Source organism: Balearica regulorum, chromosome 20, assembly GCF_011004875.1.
Source record: "Balearica regulorum gibbericeps isolate bBalReg1 chromosome 20, bBalReg1.pri, whole genome shotgun sequence".
NCBI classification, from domain to species: domain Eukaryota; kingdom Metazoa; phylum Chordata; class Aves; order Gruiformes; family Gruidae; genus Balearica; species Balearica regulorum.
Genome location: NC_046203.1, coordinates 7,053,761 through 7,070,593, shown reverse-complemented (window position 1 = coordinate 7,070,593; position 16,833 = coordinate 7,053,761). Strand labels below are relative to the sequence as shown.

At 55.2% G+C, this 16,833-nt stretch overlaps 1 protein-coding gene across 1 annotated transcript; it reads right to left on the bottom strand.

Moving 5' to 3' along the window:
* Positions 1-7,280: 7,280 nt before the first annotated feature.
* On the bottom strand, positions 7,281-16,795 carry SLC27A4 (solute carrier family 27 member 4). The gene is made up of 13 exons (XM_075772013.1): positions 16,637-16,795; positions 13,791-13,957; positions 12,723-13,117; positions 11,899-12,057; positions 11,457-11,526; positions 11,257-11,348; positions 10,621-10,730; positions 9,988-10,197; positions 9,613-9,739; positions 9,299-9,436; positions 8,972-9,136; positions 8,384-8,530; positions 7,281-8,121 (listed from the first exon to the last, which is right to left on the bottom strand). The coding sequence occupies exons 2-13, from the start codon at positions 13,952-13,954 to the stop codon at positions 7,964-7,966; spliced, it is 1,935 nt and encodes a 644-aa protein (XP_075628128.1). The 5' UTR covers positions 13,955-13,957; positions 16,637-16,795; the 3' UTR covers positions 7,281-7,963.
* Positions 16,796-16,833: the final 38 nt, after the last annotated feature.

Sequence of the window (16,833 nt, the reverse complement as noted above, 5' to 3'; positions counted from 1 at the left end):
AATGTAATATATACACATATACATGGTGCATTATGTGTAAGGGGCATAAATTTACGCAGACAGATTGCTCTTCGTTTATGCTAACGGGGGTCAGGGTATGCCTAACCTCGAGAGCAGAAGGTGGTGGTGTTTGTAATGGCCTTTTGTTCTCAGAGGAGATCATTCTCCGGGCTGGGCCCCAGGAAAGGCTGGTCCCAGCGCAGATGAACGCTGCCGTTGCTGCCGGGGTTATGTGATGGCAGAGACATGAAGCTGTTGACCGTGGTCTTCATCCAAAAATTCCAGCTGGATTTTAAATATCTCTAAATCCTGAGGCTTTTGAGTATCTCGAGATACGGCCCAGGATGTTTGACCAATTGTATGGGAAACTGGCTGAGGAAAGAAGCTGTAGACAAAAAAAATCTTACTTCTATACACTTCATAAATGACTGAAGCACTCAGTATACAGAGGATCTGGTAATCTGGACTCCAGATCAGTGTTTGCAGTTACGGTTTTATGTGAGCTATTCTTTTTGCTTCCAGAAATAATTTATGAGGCCAAATAATAGGAGAACTGGCTCCTAAAAGAATCTCGATTCCTGAGTTATAGAAATATAACAAAATATTACAGATTTAGTGTTAGTGGTTCCCTGGGAAAGCAAAAAGAAATTAAAAAGAAAGAGAACCGTAATCATAAATACCAATTTGGCTCATTCAAGCATTCAAAGCTAGTTACTGTTAACAATTGCCTTGGAAATACAGTCAGCAAGCATGTGAGATATGGGGGATGTTTTTATGGACATGGTGTGCTTGGGAAGAGGAGCAAGTCCCGTCTCCGTGCCGGGTGCTGAAATCAGAACATCACAAATTCTCAGGCATATGCTCGGGGATGGGGAAAGCTAGCACGTAATCTCCTCGAGAAGGTGTAATGCTGACATTGTTATTTCTAAAGCACTGTAAACATAGTTTAGATGGTACTTTATTGATAAACAGGTATGTAAAGCAAAACTAGATAAAGACAAGGCTCCTGCCTTGAAGGCGTACCCTGTGTTCAGTTCACTGTTACACTGTTCTGTTCAAACTCATGAATGTGTCACTGTGCTTTACTTAAGCGAAACCTCTTTTTTTTTTTATACCCGGTTTTCCATGCCAGATCCCTCACTTGGTCCCAAGCTTGGAGCGGCACTGGGCAGGACCAGGCGTCCCCAGGTAGCCGCACTGCTCACCCCGGGTTACGTGCAGTAATAGGCAGCAGCCGACCAGGGTGCTCTGGCTGCACCCGCCTTTCCCCTCCCGCAAATTCAGCTGCGCCAGACAAAAGAACAGGTTGGAAATTGAGCCTGGCAATAAAGAGGGTTTAATTTCTTTTGTCTCAGTCCTGGCTTTTTTTTTGTTTGTTTTTTTTCTGCCATTTGCATGCTTTTTCTCTCCCCTTAAGCACAGAAGGGCCATGCCTCCGTCCCTCCGCCAAAGGTTTATTCTGGAGGAAACAGTTTAGGTCGCCATCACATTTTACAGAGAAACATAGTTTATAAATACGACAGGGCCCAGCGCTACGAGGAAACATTTTATCAGAGAGCCCCAAACTGACGATTCAATTATTTTTCAATAAAACATCAGGGGAATGCGCAAACAGCTGCTCGCATCCTTCCACACAGCAAGTCAAACTTCAAGGGGAACAATAGCTGGCGAAAGGGGAGCCATCGCGGAGGCGGTGACAATGGGTTTCCTCACTCGGGGCTTTGTTTGATTTCCCCGTCTCAGTTTTGAACTCCCTCCGCCGGAGAAAGGCGAGGGGGTACGACGGGGAGAGGGGGAAGCAGGCAGAGGGGAAGGAGGGTCAGTGGGAGTTAAAGCCTTTTGCAGCCTTTCTCTCCCATTCATGTGGTAATTGGGTGTCAAGCAGAGATCAGTAAGATGGAGCCCGGCCTCTGTGCCCGGGTTAAACTGCAGCAGAAAGAAAGCGGGAGCTGAACCGATGGAGGCCTGAATGTCATTAGGGCGGGAGGAAGCGCCTCTCCCCCAGGAGCCCTTCTGCCGGGGTGCTGGGCTGGGGGGGCCGCTTCCCATTCAGGGCATCCCTGAAAGCGGCCAGACAAAGCGAGAGGGCGTCGGAACAATGCCGCACCCCCGGCTCTACCTTCAATAGGGAGCTCTAAACAGGCGTTTAACCTTCAGAATAGCTGAAAGTGATACTCAAAGCTGAGGAGGTGGCCCGCCCGCCGCTGTTAGCCTCTTCCTGCGGCCGAGCCGGAGGCCACTTGGATGGCCGGAGGCCAGGAGGGATGCTCTGGCCACCATTGCTTCCTTGGCCCCGCTGGCACGGCGCTGGGGTACGCAGGGCTCTGTGCGGGTCGTGGGAGGTGTCACCTCCAGGGCAAGATCAGTCCCCGAGTCCTGCTCAGGCTGGCAAGATGCTGGTGTCCCTGGGGAGGGCTGCTCAGCACCCTCGAGGACAGGGCTAGAGGAAGGCAGGGCCATATCGAGGAGGGGGATGTTGCATAGCAGGGGTCGTATCCCACTTCACAAGCCTGGGATCGTTTGGTGAGGGATCTGGGGAGATCTGAGCAACGATGCCCTCCCGAGCAGGGGGATGTCCTGGCCTCAGAGTCACCATCACCTGTGATTCCCGAGGTTGCCACCCTGTACTGCACAACTCCAACTGCCCAACACTCTCCCAGAGCCTGGACTGGTATCATTTGTGTCTACAGGCAGGATTTTTAATTAACCAGGAGAAAAGAGGGTCAAACCCTGGGTTATTTTGGAAGGCTGGATTTGCCACTGAAATGGGCCAGGCTCAAAAAGAGCAGAGCAGGACCTGTCCCCTGCTCCCCCAGCCTCACCCTGCTGCACAGCCCAGCCATCCCGTGCTGTTCAGGAGCTAAGCAGCAAACAGCCCTGACGACATTTGCCTCCCTAGTGAGGCCTTTCTGCTTTAAGGAGGAAAGCTGCCATCCCTTTCCTCCGCACGAAGGATGACGAGACACAGGCGTTTTCCACGGACCATCATTTTAGTGGAATCTCCTGCAACTCAGCCCCTTCAAACTGAGAGGGAGAAGCCATCCCTGGCCCTGCTCCTGGTCACACTGGAACTACTCAGGGGAATCGCGTATTTCCATTTCTAAAGACTGCACCAAAGGATAGGCCCCTATTTAGTACAGAATATTTCCCTGTCACTGCTTAAAGGCAAAGCTAGCTCGCCAGCGTGCGGAGGAGAGGGCAGCTGTCATTGTTTGGGAAGACTCCAGCATGTCAAGAGTGGCAGGAGGAGGCTGGAGAGATGCAGTGTTAAAGATTATCACAGACTTTTCCAGCAGCAGAAATTAATTTCACCCAGAAAGGTCCTGAGCAGCTTGCAAAGCCCCTGCCTGCATTTAGGCAAAAAACTCTCCAATTTTGCACAGCAAGCTTGACCTGGCTGAGTTGGACCTAGAGGTAGAAAGAGATGCTGATCAGAGAGAAAGTCACAGCATTATTTTTCTTAATATTATTGTCACTGTCGAGGATGCAGGGTCTGGGAGAAGCAGCCATCTCCATGGTGAAAAGTACATTTGGTTTGTAAAGCTCTTTGGCTTTGCTTAAATTAATAGGCTAATAATAACCCAGGAAAGGATTTTAATGTTTTCTTAACCTCATGCAAACAGCTTTTAAAGTATTTTAATTAAAAAAGAGTAATACCTCATACTTTATATATTGTACTTTTATCTATATGCAGCTGTTGAGCCAGACTTTAGCTTATTGATCAAAGGAGAGAGAGAAGTTTTGCAAGGTGTCTCTGATCATACAAAAAGGATTCAATTAACTTTTCCTTAAAATTGCACAAATAAAAATAGAATAAAAAAAAAATCAGACTATGATTAAGCACTGGCTGCTTCTTTCCAAACACCTCTCTGTTGGAAGTGTTTTGTCCCTGCATTGATCCGGGGCTCAGTACCACACTTGCACTTGTACTCCTGGGCTGAGAGCTTCAGGGACGCTTGCACTAGGCTTCATTTTTCTGGAGGAGCTGGAACTTTAAAAAGGCCCCAGGATTTCAACCCAAAGCTGACAGCCAGCGGAAAAACTCTAATTGGTGTAGCTGGGTTTTGCAGGGAGTCTCGAAGCATTGCCAAGTGCGACACAACCCTCCTCAGTAAGGACAAACACAGCCCAAATGGGGACTTGTCCCCAGCCACCAGATCTCCAGCGGGGACCAGAGATGGTACTTTTAACCCTCGCAATGCCACAGCGCTGTCAGCATCACCAGGCAGGGTGGCTCCTTACAGAGTAACTCACAGTTACACCTTCATGGGGCTCCCTTCTCCCTGGGAAATCCCAGCACAGAGGCGTGTATGTGGTACGTGCGTGCCCCAGCCCTTTGGCACAGCACCACGCTCGATCGGTGCCGCTGAGCTCTGCAGGTGCCCTCTGCCAAAGGCCTGTGTATCAGAGCCCCCCGTGTTGTTTGCCGAGCTGTTTCCCAGTCATTCAGCACCCCCATCTCCCCAGAACAGGAGCTCTCACCTCGAGGGGGCCCCCATCCTGCTCCTCTTGCCCACACCCTGCAACTATGACCTTCCTCCCCCTCGCAGCCGGCCGGGAATGCAGTGCGCAGGATGAGCTCCCTGCTGTGCTCTGGCCAGGTCCCAGCCCCTCGGTTGTGTCAGCACCAGCAAGGACTAAATCCTGCTCCTTGCACAGGCCTCAGCTGTGCCTATAATCCCCATCCATCTCCAAAACTCAACAATACAAGCTGGTCTCCACTTGGATGGGCTTACTTGCAAATAAATAACAGCCATACTTCCACAAGCTTCCAAAGCTATTTGCATCTGTGTTTAACAGGCAGTGAGTGCCCTGAATGCAGAATTCGCTTGGCTTTTTTAACCTAACCTGCTCTCACACAGACAGAAACACAGCGCTGAGCCTTGCCCTTCAGCCCCTCTTCTTTCAGAGCAGCGTTGTGTGCAGGGCAGCACAGCCATCTCTTCCAGGAAAGGAGAGCAGCACTCCCGTATCCTTCAAACCATCCATCTTCAGACAACAGCCCCCACGGCTGACTTTGGGGGGGTCAACCCTTCACCAGTTCCCGTTAGCAGAGGGCTGGGTGAGGTCGGGTGGTTCAGGTTGCTGCCCACCACCCGTCTGGCACAACGAGGTGACCTTGGTGCTGCCGAAGTCCCTGCCAGGCACCTCCCGAGCAGAGGGGAATGCCAGTGCCTGGGAATGCCACTGGCCTCACACTGGTCTGTACCTGAAATTTCCTCTCCACCTCAGACAGGGTCTGACCTGTCCCCTCCGTGGGTTAACCCCTCCTGCTCCCAGTGCCCCCCACTGCTTGCCAGGGCTCTGAGCCCCCTGGGGGGGGCTGCAAGACCCCAGGGGAGCCCCTAAATAGGTCCCCCCTGAGGTGAGATGTTTGCCAAGCCCAGCCTGCCCTCCACCGGTGGCTGTGAGAGGAACAGTGTCCGAAAGTGGGACCGGAGCATCTGCAGAGGCAGCAGCCATTGCTGCATACCCTGCACCAGCCCCCTGAGGCCACGGGACATCCCCAGGGCCCTAAATATGACCCCCGCAAGCAAAGCCACCTTGTTTGAAGGCTGAACTCCACAGGCACTGCAGGGCTGTGGGGACAAGGCCTGTCTTCCACCAAGCTGGGGGGGGTGCTTTGGGACAGAGGCTGCCCCAGAAGCAGTGTCGGACCACGCTGCTCTGCCACCCCATGCTCCCCCCCCCCGTCCTCACCTGGCCCCACCTAGAGCTGGTTGCAGAGAGGGCCAGCTGCAGCTCCGAGCTGGGCCTTGCCTAGAGTCACTGCGTCCAGGGGATTGAATAAGCTAAAAGCTTTAATTCTAGTTTGAGATGCTGGAGAAGCCATCAATTTGAGCATGCCTGAAGGTGCATCTGGTACATAATGATGCAAATTTCCAGCACTTTTCCCATGGTGCATCTTGCCAGGCAACACACCCCACCCAGGCTCATGCAAGGCATTTCTCCCTGGTACCTGCATACCAAGGAGGAGCTGGTTTCTCCTATTCCCAAGGTTGGATGCAGAGGGTCTAAAAGACGGTTCTGGCAGTAAGGGAAGGGGAATGGGTACCAAAAAACAGGTCTGCAAGGGCAGAAATGAGCTGGGAGGTTAAGCACGGCCAAACATGGAGAGAGGAAGCAGCAGGAAGAGGAAAGAGGCAACAGGAGAGGAGTGGAGGAGCCAGACGTGCCAGGGTAAACAGGAAGAACTGGGCCAGGACCAACTGGGATGGCAACACTGAGAACAGGACCAGGAGAAAGGGGGAGTGGGGATTTGGTGGAAGGGCCAGGGGAGGGTCTCATCAAGAGGTTGTTTTCAGAGTCATCAAACCCAGCAGCAAGGGGCTTGCTTCCCCCTGCTCCGAGATGAGCTGAAGTCCGCATGGGGAGGTCATGCTCTGGAGTGGCAGTTCCCATTTCCCAAACTGGCACATTCCCCTGCCTCCCCACACACAGCAGGACTGCGCAAGGAACAGGTAGGAAACTCCAGCATAGCCCATACTCGCATTTAATTGTAAGGACAGGAAAGACTGGGGCAGGCAGGTACGTTGGTGTGGAAGCACAGCTAGAAGAGCAGACACACCCTGCCCTCACAAAAGACAGATGTCATTTTTAAGGAGTAACCCTGCTAAAAGCATAAAAACAAATCATAAAAAAAGAAGAAGAACCCCCAATCCAGAGTTTTCTCTGGAACAGATGTTTCTGCATGGTCTCCAAGGACTGGAATCAGACATCGCTGCTAAGGCTGTTTCACATCAGACACATCGCAGGGAATTCACATAGCACAAGTCAGGTGTTTAACATGGACATTTCAGTTCAGGGCCTGTCTGCTGCAGTGGAGACAGGGAGCGCTCTTGTGGGAAGAGATGCAGAGCATGTGAAGTTAGGCTCTCACAGAGACCATCCTCCTGAGGACTTTCTCTCCCCTAGGCAAGTTGCCTCCCATGTTCAGGGCACAGACATTGCAGCAGGAAAGCCCTGAGAGCATCATTCCCACTCTACCACCTGCTTTCTGCAAGGAAGAAGGTGCATAAAACAAGGCTGCATCCACAAAATGTAGAAGTAAGAGACCCAGAGAAGTGTCCACAAGACAGCGGAGTTTGCTCATGTCCTTCACCATGGAGCAAGGCCACAAGGACATACACAGCTGCACCCACGCTGGAAGAGGAGAATCAGTCCCAGACGAGCGTCCCATCTCCCTGCGAGAGAAAGGGCTCTCCGAGAGAGGACAGGTCTGGGCTGCTCCTCCACCTACTGCACAAACCCAGGACACGTTCAGAAGTACAGACAATAAATTAAGATTGAAAAAAAAAAGTCAGCGTGTATAATATATATATATAAAATATAATATAATGTGCGTGTGATTGTGAAAAATAGAAATGTCATCCCCAGGAGAGAGCAAGGCATGGCAGAAACACGTCCCTGTCCCTCTCCTGAGCCCAGCACTACCCTGCTCCCCTGATTCACAGCAGAAACACAACACCAGCGGTCCATGCAGGGGGCAGGGCCTGCGCCTGGCACCCAGCTTCCCTCTGCCAGCAGGGGCCCTGTGCCAAGGAGGAGCTGGCTTCTTGGTGGAGGAGTGGGGAAAGAGCCCAGCACTGGTCCCTTCATGGCCTTCACAAGGAAGGGTTGCTGCAGGCAGGAAAAGGGAGGGAAAGACAGGAAAAGCAAAGTGGAATGGCAGGGGCACCCCATCCCTACTCAACTGGCCAGGGCACTGCCCCTCCTGTGGCACAGGACCACCACCGCTGTACCAAGTAGAAAATAAAGCCATAATGAGTCTATGCTTTGGTATGTAACCATCTCCCTCCCCTCAGTCCCCCATGTTCCCCCCAAACCATGATCTGTAAAACTCATCAAATAAAATCTCTAGCATGCCTTTATATCGCTCCTTGAACCTTTTCTTCCCCAGCGTCTGCCTTGCCCCTCTCTCCCCAGCAGGATTTGGGGAGGTGTCTTGCTTGAGTCCCACCAGTTACAGCTTCTGCTGTCCCGACTGGATCCTGCTGAATGCTGCCTCGTCCAGCTGCAGGTAGCGGCCTTGCCTGGAGTCCAGGAAGTACAACCTGTCCTTCACCAGCGCGGGGTCAAAGCCCTGCTTCCGCAGCTCCATCTTCTGGAACTTGTAAGTGCCTGGAATGGGAAGAGAAGGAGGAATGAGGGGTCACCGGCTGCACACGCTCCCACTCCCACTGCACACGTGCTGCCCCAGACCTAGCCTTGCACCCTAAACCACCAGAGGAACTGGCTAGGGGCTCCACGGAGCAGAGATGCTCCATGGGGCAGAGAGGCTCCATCCTGACCCTACTGCAGATCAGCCTCCGTTACCAGGTTTCTCCCCACCAGGCTCCTCCTCAGCTCTGTGCCCAGTGCAAGTGCACATGAAGCGGCTCACTTGTCTTGGAGACTTCATGCAGGAACCGCAGGAACACAGGCCGTGCGTACAGCGGAAGGGCCTTTTTCAGCTCGCTAGCAAAGCCTTCCAAGTCACAGGAGTTCTCCGGGTCAACAATGGCTGCCATTCCTGCCTTCCCTTCAATCCCTAAGAGGCAGAGAAGAAGGGAAAGCACTCAGACACACTGTCCGTATAGCATCATCTCCCTCTGCCCCGCACTAGCAAGGCCTCTGGCACAGATACCACTTTGTACTGAAGCGCTGGTGCATCCAGCTGTGTCACCACCCTGCAGCTAAGGCTACCAGCGACACCCTGCGGTCACGGTCACCTCCTCCCAGACGAGGCACTTGCAGCCTGTCCAGAAAGAACGCAGGGTCCTTCCAAACCAGACCAAAGCTTGAGAGAGGGAAGGAACCTTCTGGTTCCTGCTAGGCACATGTCTGGTGGCCTCTTCCCAGCAAGCCCACGGGAAGCCTTGTTCCAGCCTCTTGCAAAAGGACACGTCAATCTGGACATGCAGGACATGGTCACATTCAAGTGCCAGAGGCCCGCCTGCCTCCCCTGATTATCCTCTTCCCTCTCAGCTACCTGGGATCTCCACCCCATAAACTACCACGTCCGTTAGGTTGAGGATGCGGCTCAGCGTCCCCTCCACCTCTGTGGTGGAAACGTTCTCCCCTTTCCAGCGAAACGTGTCCCCAGTGCGGTCCCGGAAGTACATGTAGCCATATTTGTCCATCACCAGGACATCCCCTACAGGAAAGTGAGAAATAGGCAAAAATTGAGGTGTCAGAGGGGTTAGAAGCAACCCTGGAGCATCTCAGGACAGTGCCATTAGCCTGGGACAGCCCCCACGCCCATCCAGGAACCCTTCTCCTCCACTCTCAGTGGACAGAAGGGCCCTGTTTGCCTCACCTGTGAGATAGGCAGCATCCCCTTTTGTAAACACGTCCTTGGCAATTTTCTTGTTGGTGGCTGACTGATTCAGGTAGCCATCAAAGTGCTGCAAGGGGTTGCTCTTGACAATGCGGCCCACCAGCTGCCCCGGCTCCCCTGCATGGAGAAAAAGGGGTGAAGAAGGGAAGCAACCACCCGCACCCAAGAAAAAATGGTGTCTAGTGAGGTTGGTGGGGTTTAACTGAGCAGACTCAAACCTAGGTAAATTCTTGAAGTACATCAGTAAAGATTCACACAGGGTCGAGGAGACTTATCCCTGTGGTTGCCCTCACCTGGTTTGCAGCGGATACAGACACCATCCGGCCCCCGGATCAGGTCCATGGTGTCTTCATCCACCCGTACCAAGGCGATAGGGTACACACCTGGTAGGATCCTGCTGTTGAAGCCACATGACCCAACCTAGGACAGAAAAAGCTGAGAGCCAAGGGTAGCAGGGACATCTCTCCTACCCCAAGCCTGCTGCCCATGCACATCCAGGATACCAGAGAGCTGGCACAGCACAACAACAGCTAAAATCCTTCCAGGTGGATGACAACCCATGCCAAGCCTCTTGGAGCAAGAAATCAGGAGCAAACAGCCTGACTGGGTTTCCAACCCTGCCCAGGCCAGTAGTCCCTCTGGGACATGGGGGGATTGTGGAGCCTTACATTGTTGTCGAAATTTCCCAGGCTGCAGTTGCACTCGGTGGCCCCGTAGAACTCAGCCACCTGGGCGATGCCAAAGCGGGCCATGAACTCCTGCCAGATGGAGGCACGCAGCCCGTTGCCCAGCGCCATGCGCACCCGGTGCTGCCGCTCCACCTCCTGGTATGGCTGGTTCAGCAGGTAGCGGCAGATCTCCCCGATGTACTGCACAATCTGGGAGGGATGGAGAGGAAAGATTCACTGGAACCCCTCCGCCAAGCCCCAGGGTGTTTGGGGTTTCTTCAGGGCAGGTAGGAATGGCACAACACACCCAAAGTCCCCTAAAGAGGCTGCAGTAAAACCCAGGACCTAGCTTGTCCAGTGCCTATCCCTCCCCGGTTAACCCACTCCTCCAGTCTGTGAAACCTATTCGAGACCTCCTGGCTAATGCTGGAGCATGGGAAGGGTTTGGACATGTGGAGTCACCACCCCGGGTGGGAAGGACACAGCCCCACCACCTTGGAAGGTGGTTTGGGATGGACAGGCAAAACCAGTCCAGGCCTCCCTCTCTTCCAGTGGCTGAGGTCTCCTCAGCACGGCACAGATCCCCAGGTTCCGCTCCCCAGCCCTGGCTGGCCCATTGCCTCATGGCCTCACCGTGCAGTTGTATTTCACGCAGTCCTCCCAAAAGTGCGAGGCTGAGAACTTCTTGCGGATGATAATCGTCATGCCCTGCAGCAGGCACTGCCCGACTCCCACGATGTTCCCTGCGGAGAGGCAGCCAGGGGAGCCCTCAATCCCCAGACACCTCCAACCTGGCCCGCTCAGGAAAGGCTTGGCAGGGCAAGGTCACATGCTGGCTCACCACAGATGGGTGTTCACCTAGCCAAAGCCCCCAGGACCGCAGGCACTGGGGAGGAGACGCATGGCAGCAAGATCTGGGGCAGCACTTTGCACCTAGATGTCCCAGCATGTCTCAGCCAGCCAGGCAGGCACCGCTTCCCCTTCCCCCTGACTTTCCACATGGAGCACCAATAAGGTGCAGCTATTCCAAAGCCAGGCTAGGAGCTGGGATAACCCACACACTCCCCACTCCAAAGGTCAGCCAGATCGATTCTTGGCTCCCAGAGAAAAAGTGGAAAGTCTCAGTCAGACACTGCCAGCAGCAGCCAGCTCCTCCTCAACATGGAGACTGCTGCTACATCAGCCTCCAGCCACATCAGCCTCCAGCCTGGGCTTGGCTGAGGGGAAGAGATAGTCCTGGCATGCAGGGCTCCGTATGGCACACGTTACCTGCAGCATGGTAGAGCGGGAGGCAGTCGTACATCACATCGTCGGGCCTCATGCGGAAACCGTAAAAAACTAAGCTGGACATGCGGAAGTACCTGGGGCAAAAGGGTGAAGGGACACGTCAGCAGCAGGGCCAGAGACACTGTGCTAGGACAGGGCAGAACTCAGCCCCGTCCTCCCCAAGCCCCTGCCTGCGGCCTTACCGGCAGTTCACCACAATGGCAGCCTTGGGCAGCCCTGTTGTGCCAGAGGTGTAGATGTAGAAGAGTTTATCTGGAGAGCAATGAGGACACAAGGTCACATACCCAGTTTAGGAGCTGGCTGAACCAGGAGAAGGGGATAAGTCAAATTTATACACTCTGCTTGTGCCAGCGGAGCCAAAACTTTATGCGACAGCACCAAGAACATGCTGGGTTCATCCCTGGCAGATCAAGTCTGTTGGACACATGGAGGGCACCGCAAAATACTGCTCCACACAGTATTCACATAGCTTCAGACACCAGAGTAAGACCCATCCCAAACACCCCAGGCCTTGCTACAGATGTCTGCCATCGGCACTCTGAGCAGATGTTCTTGCCAGTGTTGTAACTGGCTGATCCACAGAAATACCACCGTGAGTTTTGGTCCCAAGAGCTGACCACGTACCAAGAAAGCCCTTATCAGGGGGGGTTGGCTGGTGCCGCTGCGCTGTCTGCAGGAGGGGGTCCAGGTGTTTTGCACCAGGAAGTGCGGACTCGGAGCTTGCTTCCCCGGACCAGAACAGATGGATAGATTTCTCCAGGGAGGGCTGCACTTCTTGCATTGCTGAGAAAGTAAAGAGGGGAGATGGGGAAAGACTCAGGGTCGTTACAGCACAAAGACCTCCTGCCCTCCCAGACACTCCTCAGGGAGACACTGCCCCAGGTAGCAGTACCCCCGCTGTGCTTGGCAAAGTCCCGGAAGGGCTGACAGCCATCCCAGGAGGATGTCGTTCCCATGATTAACAGTTGCTGGGGCCACAGCCCAGGCCTCTTCACGGACTAGAAGATCCTGTTCTCCACCTCTCCCCAGCCAAAACCTCTTTGGTGCCAAGAGGTCTGTTGACAGTATCAACCTCAGAGGTGTGGGCTGAAACACACGAGGAGCTGGAGCTGAGGTGCTGCAGGGATGTGGCTAAAAGCCACAGAGAGCAAGGGGAGGCTTGTCCCGTGCAGTGGGGCAGGCCTAGCCCAGCCCAGGACTTCATGCAGGGGATGGACCCAAGAGGCATAAGGATCCTCACACCCAGACTGTTTGGGAGCCAGACAGCACTGAACTCCAGATCCTGCCCAGTGTCCAAAGGCAGCAACAAAAAAAAAAAAAAAAAAGAAAAAAGATCCAATTCCTGGATAATTTAACTGTCCACTCTCTTCTGGATCCCTGCTCTGTGGCGGGCAGGAAAGGAACACTAAATCCATAGACTAGACACACCCCTGACACATGCCCCTCACCTTCCATCATCTCCACCCCAAAAACCACAGCCTTGGAGTTGGAGATGGTGATACAGTGCAGCAAGGCCTCCATGCGCAGGTGGGAATTCACAAGGGCGGTCTCCACCCCAATCTTGGCCAAGCCGAGCCACAGCCCCACGTACTGATTGCGGGACTCCATGAAAAGAGCCACCACGTCACCAGAGCGGAAGCCTTGGCTGTAGAAGAAATTGGCCACTTGGTTGGAGTACTCATCCAGCTGCCGGAAGGTCCAGCTCTCGCCCGTGCCTTGGAAGATTAGTGCTGTCTTCTCTGGATACTTGCTTGCGGTCTTCTGGAAGATCTTGGCAATTGTGTTCTTCTCCCTCACGTGCCTCCATACTTGCCACTTCACCCGCAAGAGGACCAGCCCCGTGCTGCCAAAGGAAGGGGAGCAAGAGGGCAGCTGCTCAGTGACCCCTGCAAAACCACTTCTTCCAGCAAAGCCAGCACAGCACGAGGACCTTTCTAGGATCTGTAACAGCCCATCACTGCTCCAGGCCCTACTCTAGGTCAGCAGCAGCTCTGGGTGCTTCCCTGAGCAGTGCGGACATAGGCAGAGCTCATCTGCAAAGATGCTTATAGCCAGGAACTGATGGAGGCCAGGGAGAAATACGTTTTGGAAGGCTGCAGACAGGGATGTCCCGGATCAAAGGGGCATCTTTGAGCCTCAGGTGCTCTCCAAGAGATGCCACCACTCCCTCCCCACAAATTCTTGCCAGGAGCTGGCACAGCCTGGTACCAGTTCAGAATCGACCCTGCACAGGCACCTGGTGCCATGCCAGCAGCTCTAGGGACAGGGTGAAGTACAAGGACGGCCACTAGACTTCAGAGCTCAGCTGAAATCTATCTTTCCTGCGAAAACTTTGCCCGAGAGTTTGGAGCCAACCGGGCGTGGCAGAGGGAAATCTCCTTCCACTTGGGCCGGGCACCAGCAGAAACCCAGGGCTGTGCAAGGGAGCTGGGGGCTGTGCTCACACCTACACTAGGGCAGAGCAGTGGGCCAGGGGGAAGGGGGGATGGTTGAGCCATCCCAGCCAAGACACCTACGTGACGTCCCTTCGTATTGTCTTGATGAATATGAGGAAGAAGTCCCATCCACCAGATCCCAGGTAGAAGATGAAGAGAGCAGGGATGGCCTGGGCCCAGGACAGCTCCAGACTGATCCTGAAGAACAGCAGCAGTGCTGCAAAAGCAGCCAGACGCAGCATCATGGCCTGGGGAGAGAGAAACCACGGCCATCAACCCACGCGCACTGGACTTGGCGATAATGAATCCATGGGCGGGGGATGCGTTAGTAGTCCCCAATTTCCTGGATGAGGTCTCTGAGTCATTGCTCCTCCTGGCAGCAAGGACTTAACCTAGCAGCCCAGAGCTCCCACAGACCGGACCTTGGAGATGGCCTCCAATTAAGCCACCAGCATGGCACTGCTTAGTGCCAACTGAGAGCAAGGCCATTCCTACCTGGGGAGCCACATCCTGCACACCAGCCAGGGGCATGGCCATACCCCAGCAGCGTGAGATGCCGGATAAAGTCACTTCACGAATGTGGGAGCAGAGTCATGGCAGGAGACCTTGTACAGATATTTCGCAGGCACCAGGGTGATGCCAGGCAGTGCTGCCTCAGCCCCTCACCCATCTCCAAATTCCTCCCTACCCCAAGGATCCTTCTGTCCCCATAACCCAGGTGTCCCTGTTACCCAGCACCAGCTCTCCTGCATGCCTGACTTTGGGGTGGCTAGCATGACTAGTGGGAGAGCACAGCTTCACATGCTCCCCGACACAGCTCAGACAGGAACAGGGACAGGAAACTCAGTCCTTTGAGCTCTGCTCGTGTTTGCAAACCTTCGTGTCAGCGGGCAGTTTCCTGGCCTGGCTCTGCTGGAGACACCGCCAGAGCTGGTCAGGGACAAGGCCAGGCACAGGCATGCCCTGGCCAGGCTGGAGTGGGCAGAACAAGGGCTGTCACTGCTGCCAGGAGTGCCCGGACTCCCGCCCCATGCCCTGTAGATGACAACTCAGTCTCTGGTACTTGTCCCCCAAAACCAGCACGTTTGTCCCCATTCCAAACACACCCTAGGTGTGACTCCAAGACTCACAGGGGCCTGCAATCTAGCAAAGGCTCTTTTCAGGTGGCAGCATTGGGCATAGGAAAGTGACATCGATGTGACCCCCGCAGCTCAAGGGCTCCTAGACAAAACTGGTCCTTCCTGGCATGGACGCAGGCCAAAGAGGAAGGAAACATTCATGTCATTTCCCTTTCCGTCTTGAAGGTGAATTCACTGCTCTGAAGCTGGTAGCCCTGGGTGGGCTCTGCCACAACCAGTGGGGCTGGGAGCCACACTTGCAGCTTTCCCTCTGCTCCATGCAGCTCCCCCCAGGTCTGGGGTCCCTCCGTGGATTTGGTAGGAGATGCTAGCAGGCTGTGAGCCAAGACAGCACCACGTGGTCGCTGTGCCCTGGCACGTCACACAGGCTGTCTCACCTCTTAGCTGTGCCACCAGCAGCAGGCAGGAATGCACCAGAGCCTAGGACACTGCTCCTGGGAGGGGGCCTGGGGACATCCCCCCCTCCACAACCTCTGCCCAGAGATCCCCACTTGTGCTAATGGCATCTGAGCTCTCTCCACAGAACACCTCCCAGGCCTGAGGTCCCGCAACACAGTCCCTCAGCCTTTTAGCAGGGCAGGACCCACTGCATTTTGCCTAGGAGCCTCTCTCTGCAGTTAAACAAGCAACTCTTAGATCACCATCAAACTACTATGCCTCAGCCAAGACCTGGGCCCTTCATTACACGCTCTCATCAAACAGACAGACATGCAGAGCCAGTGGTGGGAGAGCCACACTCTGTGTGGGCAGCAAGGCACTTAATCTCCCACTTGAAGGCAAGACGGGCCCAGACAGGCCTCTGTTATCCTCTGCTCACATCTCTGCCTCACACCAGCATGGCCGGTGCCTCCCGCTGAGAGATAACCAGTGAGAGATTACCAAATGATAACCAGTGCACTACTGCCAGAGACCTCCAGCCCTGCTGTTAAGGATTCAGGTCTTGTCTAGCTGCATCAGCACAGAGAAAATTAAGACCTGCCTGTAACTCCACAGCCAGCGGGTATGAAGGCAAACCACAGGGATCCATGACCCAGGGGCACAAGAGACCCGAGAAGAGCTGGGGAAAGGGACCAGCCTGGGAAGCAGGTTACAGGGGAGATGACAAGCAGGTGACCAGGCTCCATGAAGCCCCAGCACTAATGGTAAAGCTCCAGGGGCCAGGAGATCTCCAAAGGCATCTCCCCAGCACGAGCAGCTGGGGAGGCACCGGTCCCTCCCACCTGGGTCTGGGCAGGGTGATGGGGATGAGCCCACCGGCCCTGGAGAAGGATGAGGGGGGTGAAATGGGGAGTCAGCATCCCCCTGTTTCACCCACCCCATCCTTCCCTGGGGCCGCTGGATTCATCTCCTGCAGGAAGGGCAAGCAGCACAGCCCCAGCCCCATCTGAAGGGGCAGAAGGACCGGGAGACCCATCACGGCCTCACACCGGAGCTGCAGCCGAGACCCTCCTCCCTTAACCCCGGCCAGGCCCGGGAACCGCCCGGGAAGAGCCGATATCCGCAGGGGGAGCCGCGCAGCCCGCTGAGGAGGAGGCCCGCGGCGCCTTATGAGGAGACCGGGGAGGGGCTGAGGGGCCCCGGTACCGCCCGCAGGGTCCCAGCGCCTCAGTGAAGACACCGTGGGGCTGAGGGACCCCGGTACCGCCCGCAGGGCCGCGGCGCCTCATGAGGAGACCGTGGGCCGCAGCGGCCCCACCCGGCCGCCCGCTGAGAGGCAGCGTGGCCGCCGCGGCTGGGCAGAGCGGCGCCGGGAGGTCACGAAAGGAGAGGACGGTTCCACGTTCTTACCGGGCTCCGGCGCGTCCGCTGCGGCCCGGCCACCTGCACCGGGAGCGGGGCCGGGAGCGGGAGCGGGGCCCGCCCGCCGCTGCGGTACGGGGCGGAGCGCACAGCACGGCCCGCCGGGAGTTGTAGTCCCGCCCGGCGCCACCGGTCCGGCCCCGCGGCGGCGGGTGCAATCCCGGGCAACGGCGGAGCTCAGGGCG

What these genes read in the sequence shown, in the direction of transcription:
- SLC27A4 (XM_075772013.1), bottom strand. Translation starts at nt 13,954, where the DNA reads ATGATGCTGCGTCTGGCTGCTTTTGCAGCACTGCTGCTGTTCTTCAGG. An exon ending in ACAATACGAAGGGACGTCAC is followed by an intron (nt 13,118 to 13,790) that starts GTAGGTGTCTTG and finishes TTCCTTTGGCAG; the next exon opens with CACGGGGCTGGTCCTCTTGC. An exon ending in GCCATTGTGGTGAACTGCCG is followed by an intron (nt 11,349 to 11,456) that starts GTAAGGCCGCAG and finishes CTTTTGCCCCAG; the next exon opens with GTACTTCCGCATGTCCAGCT.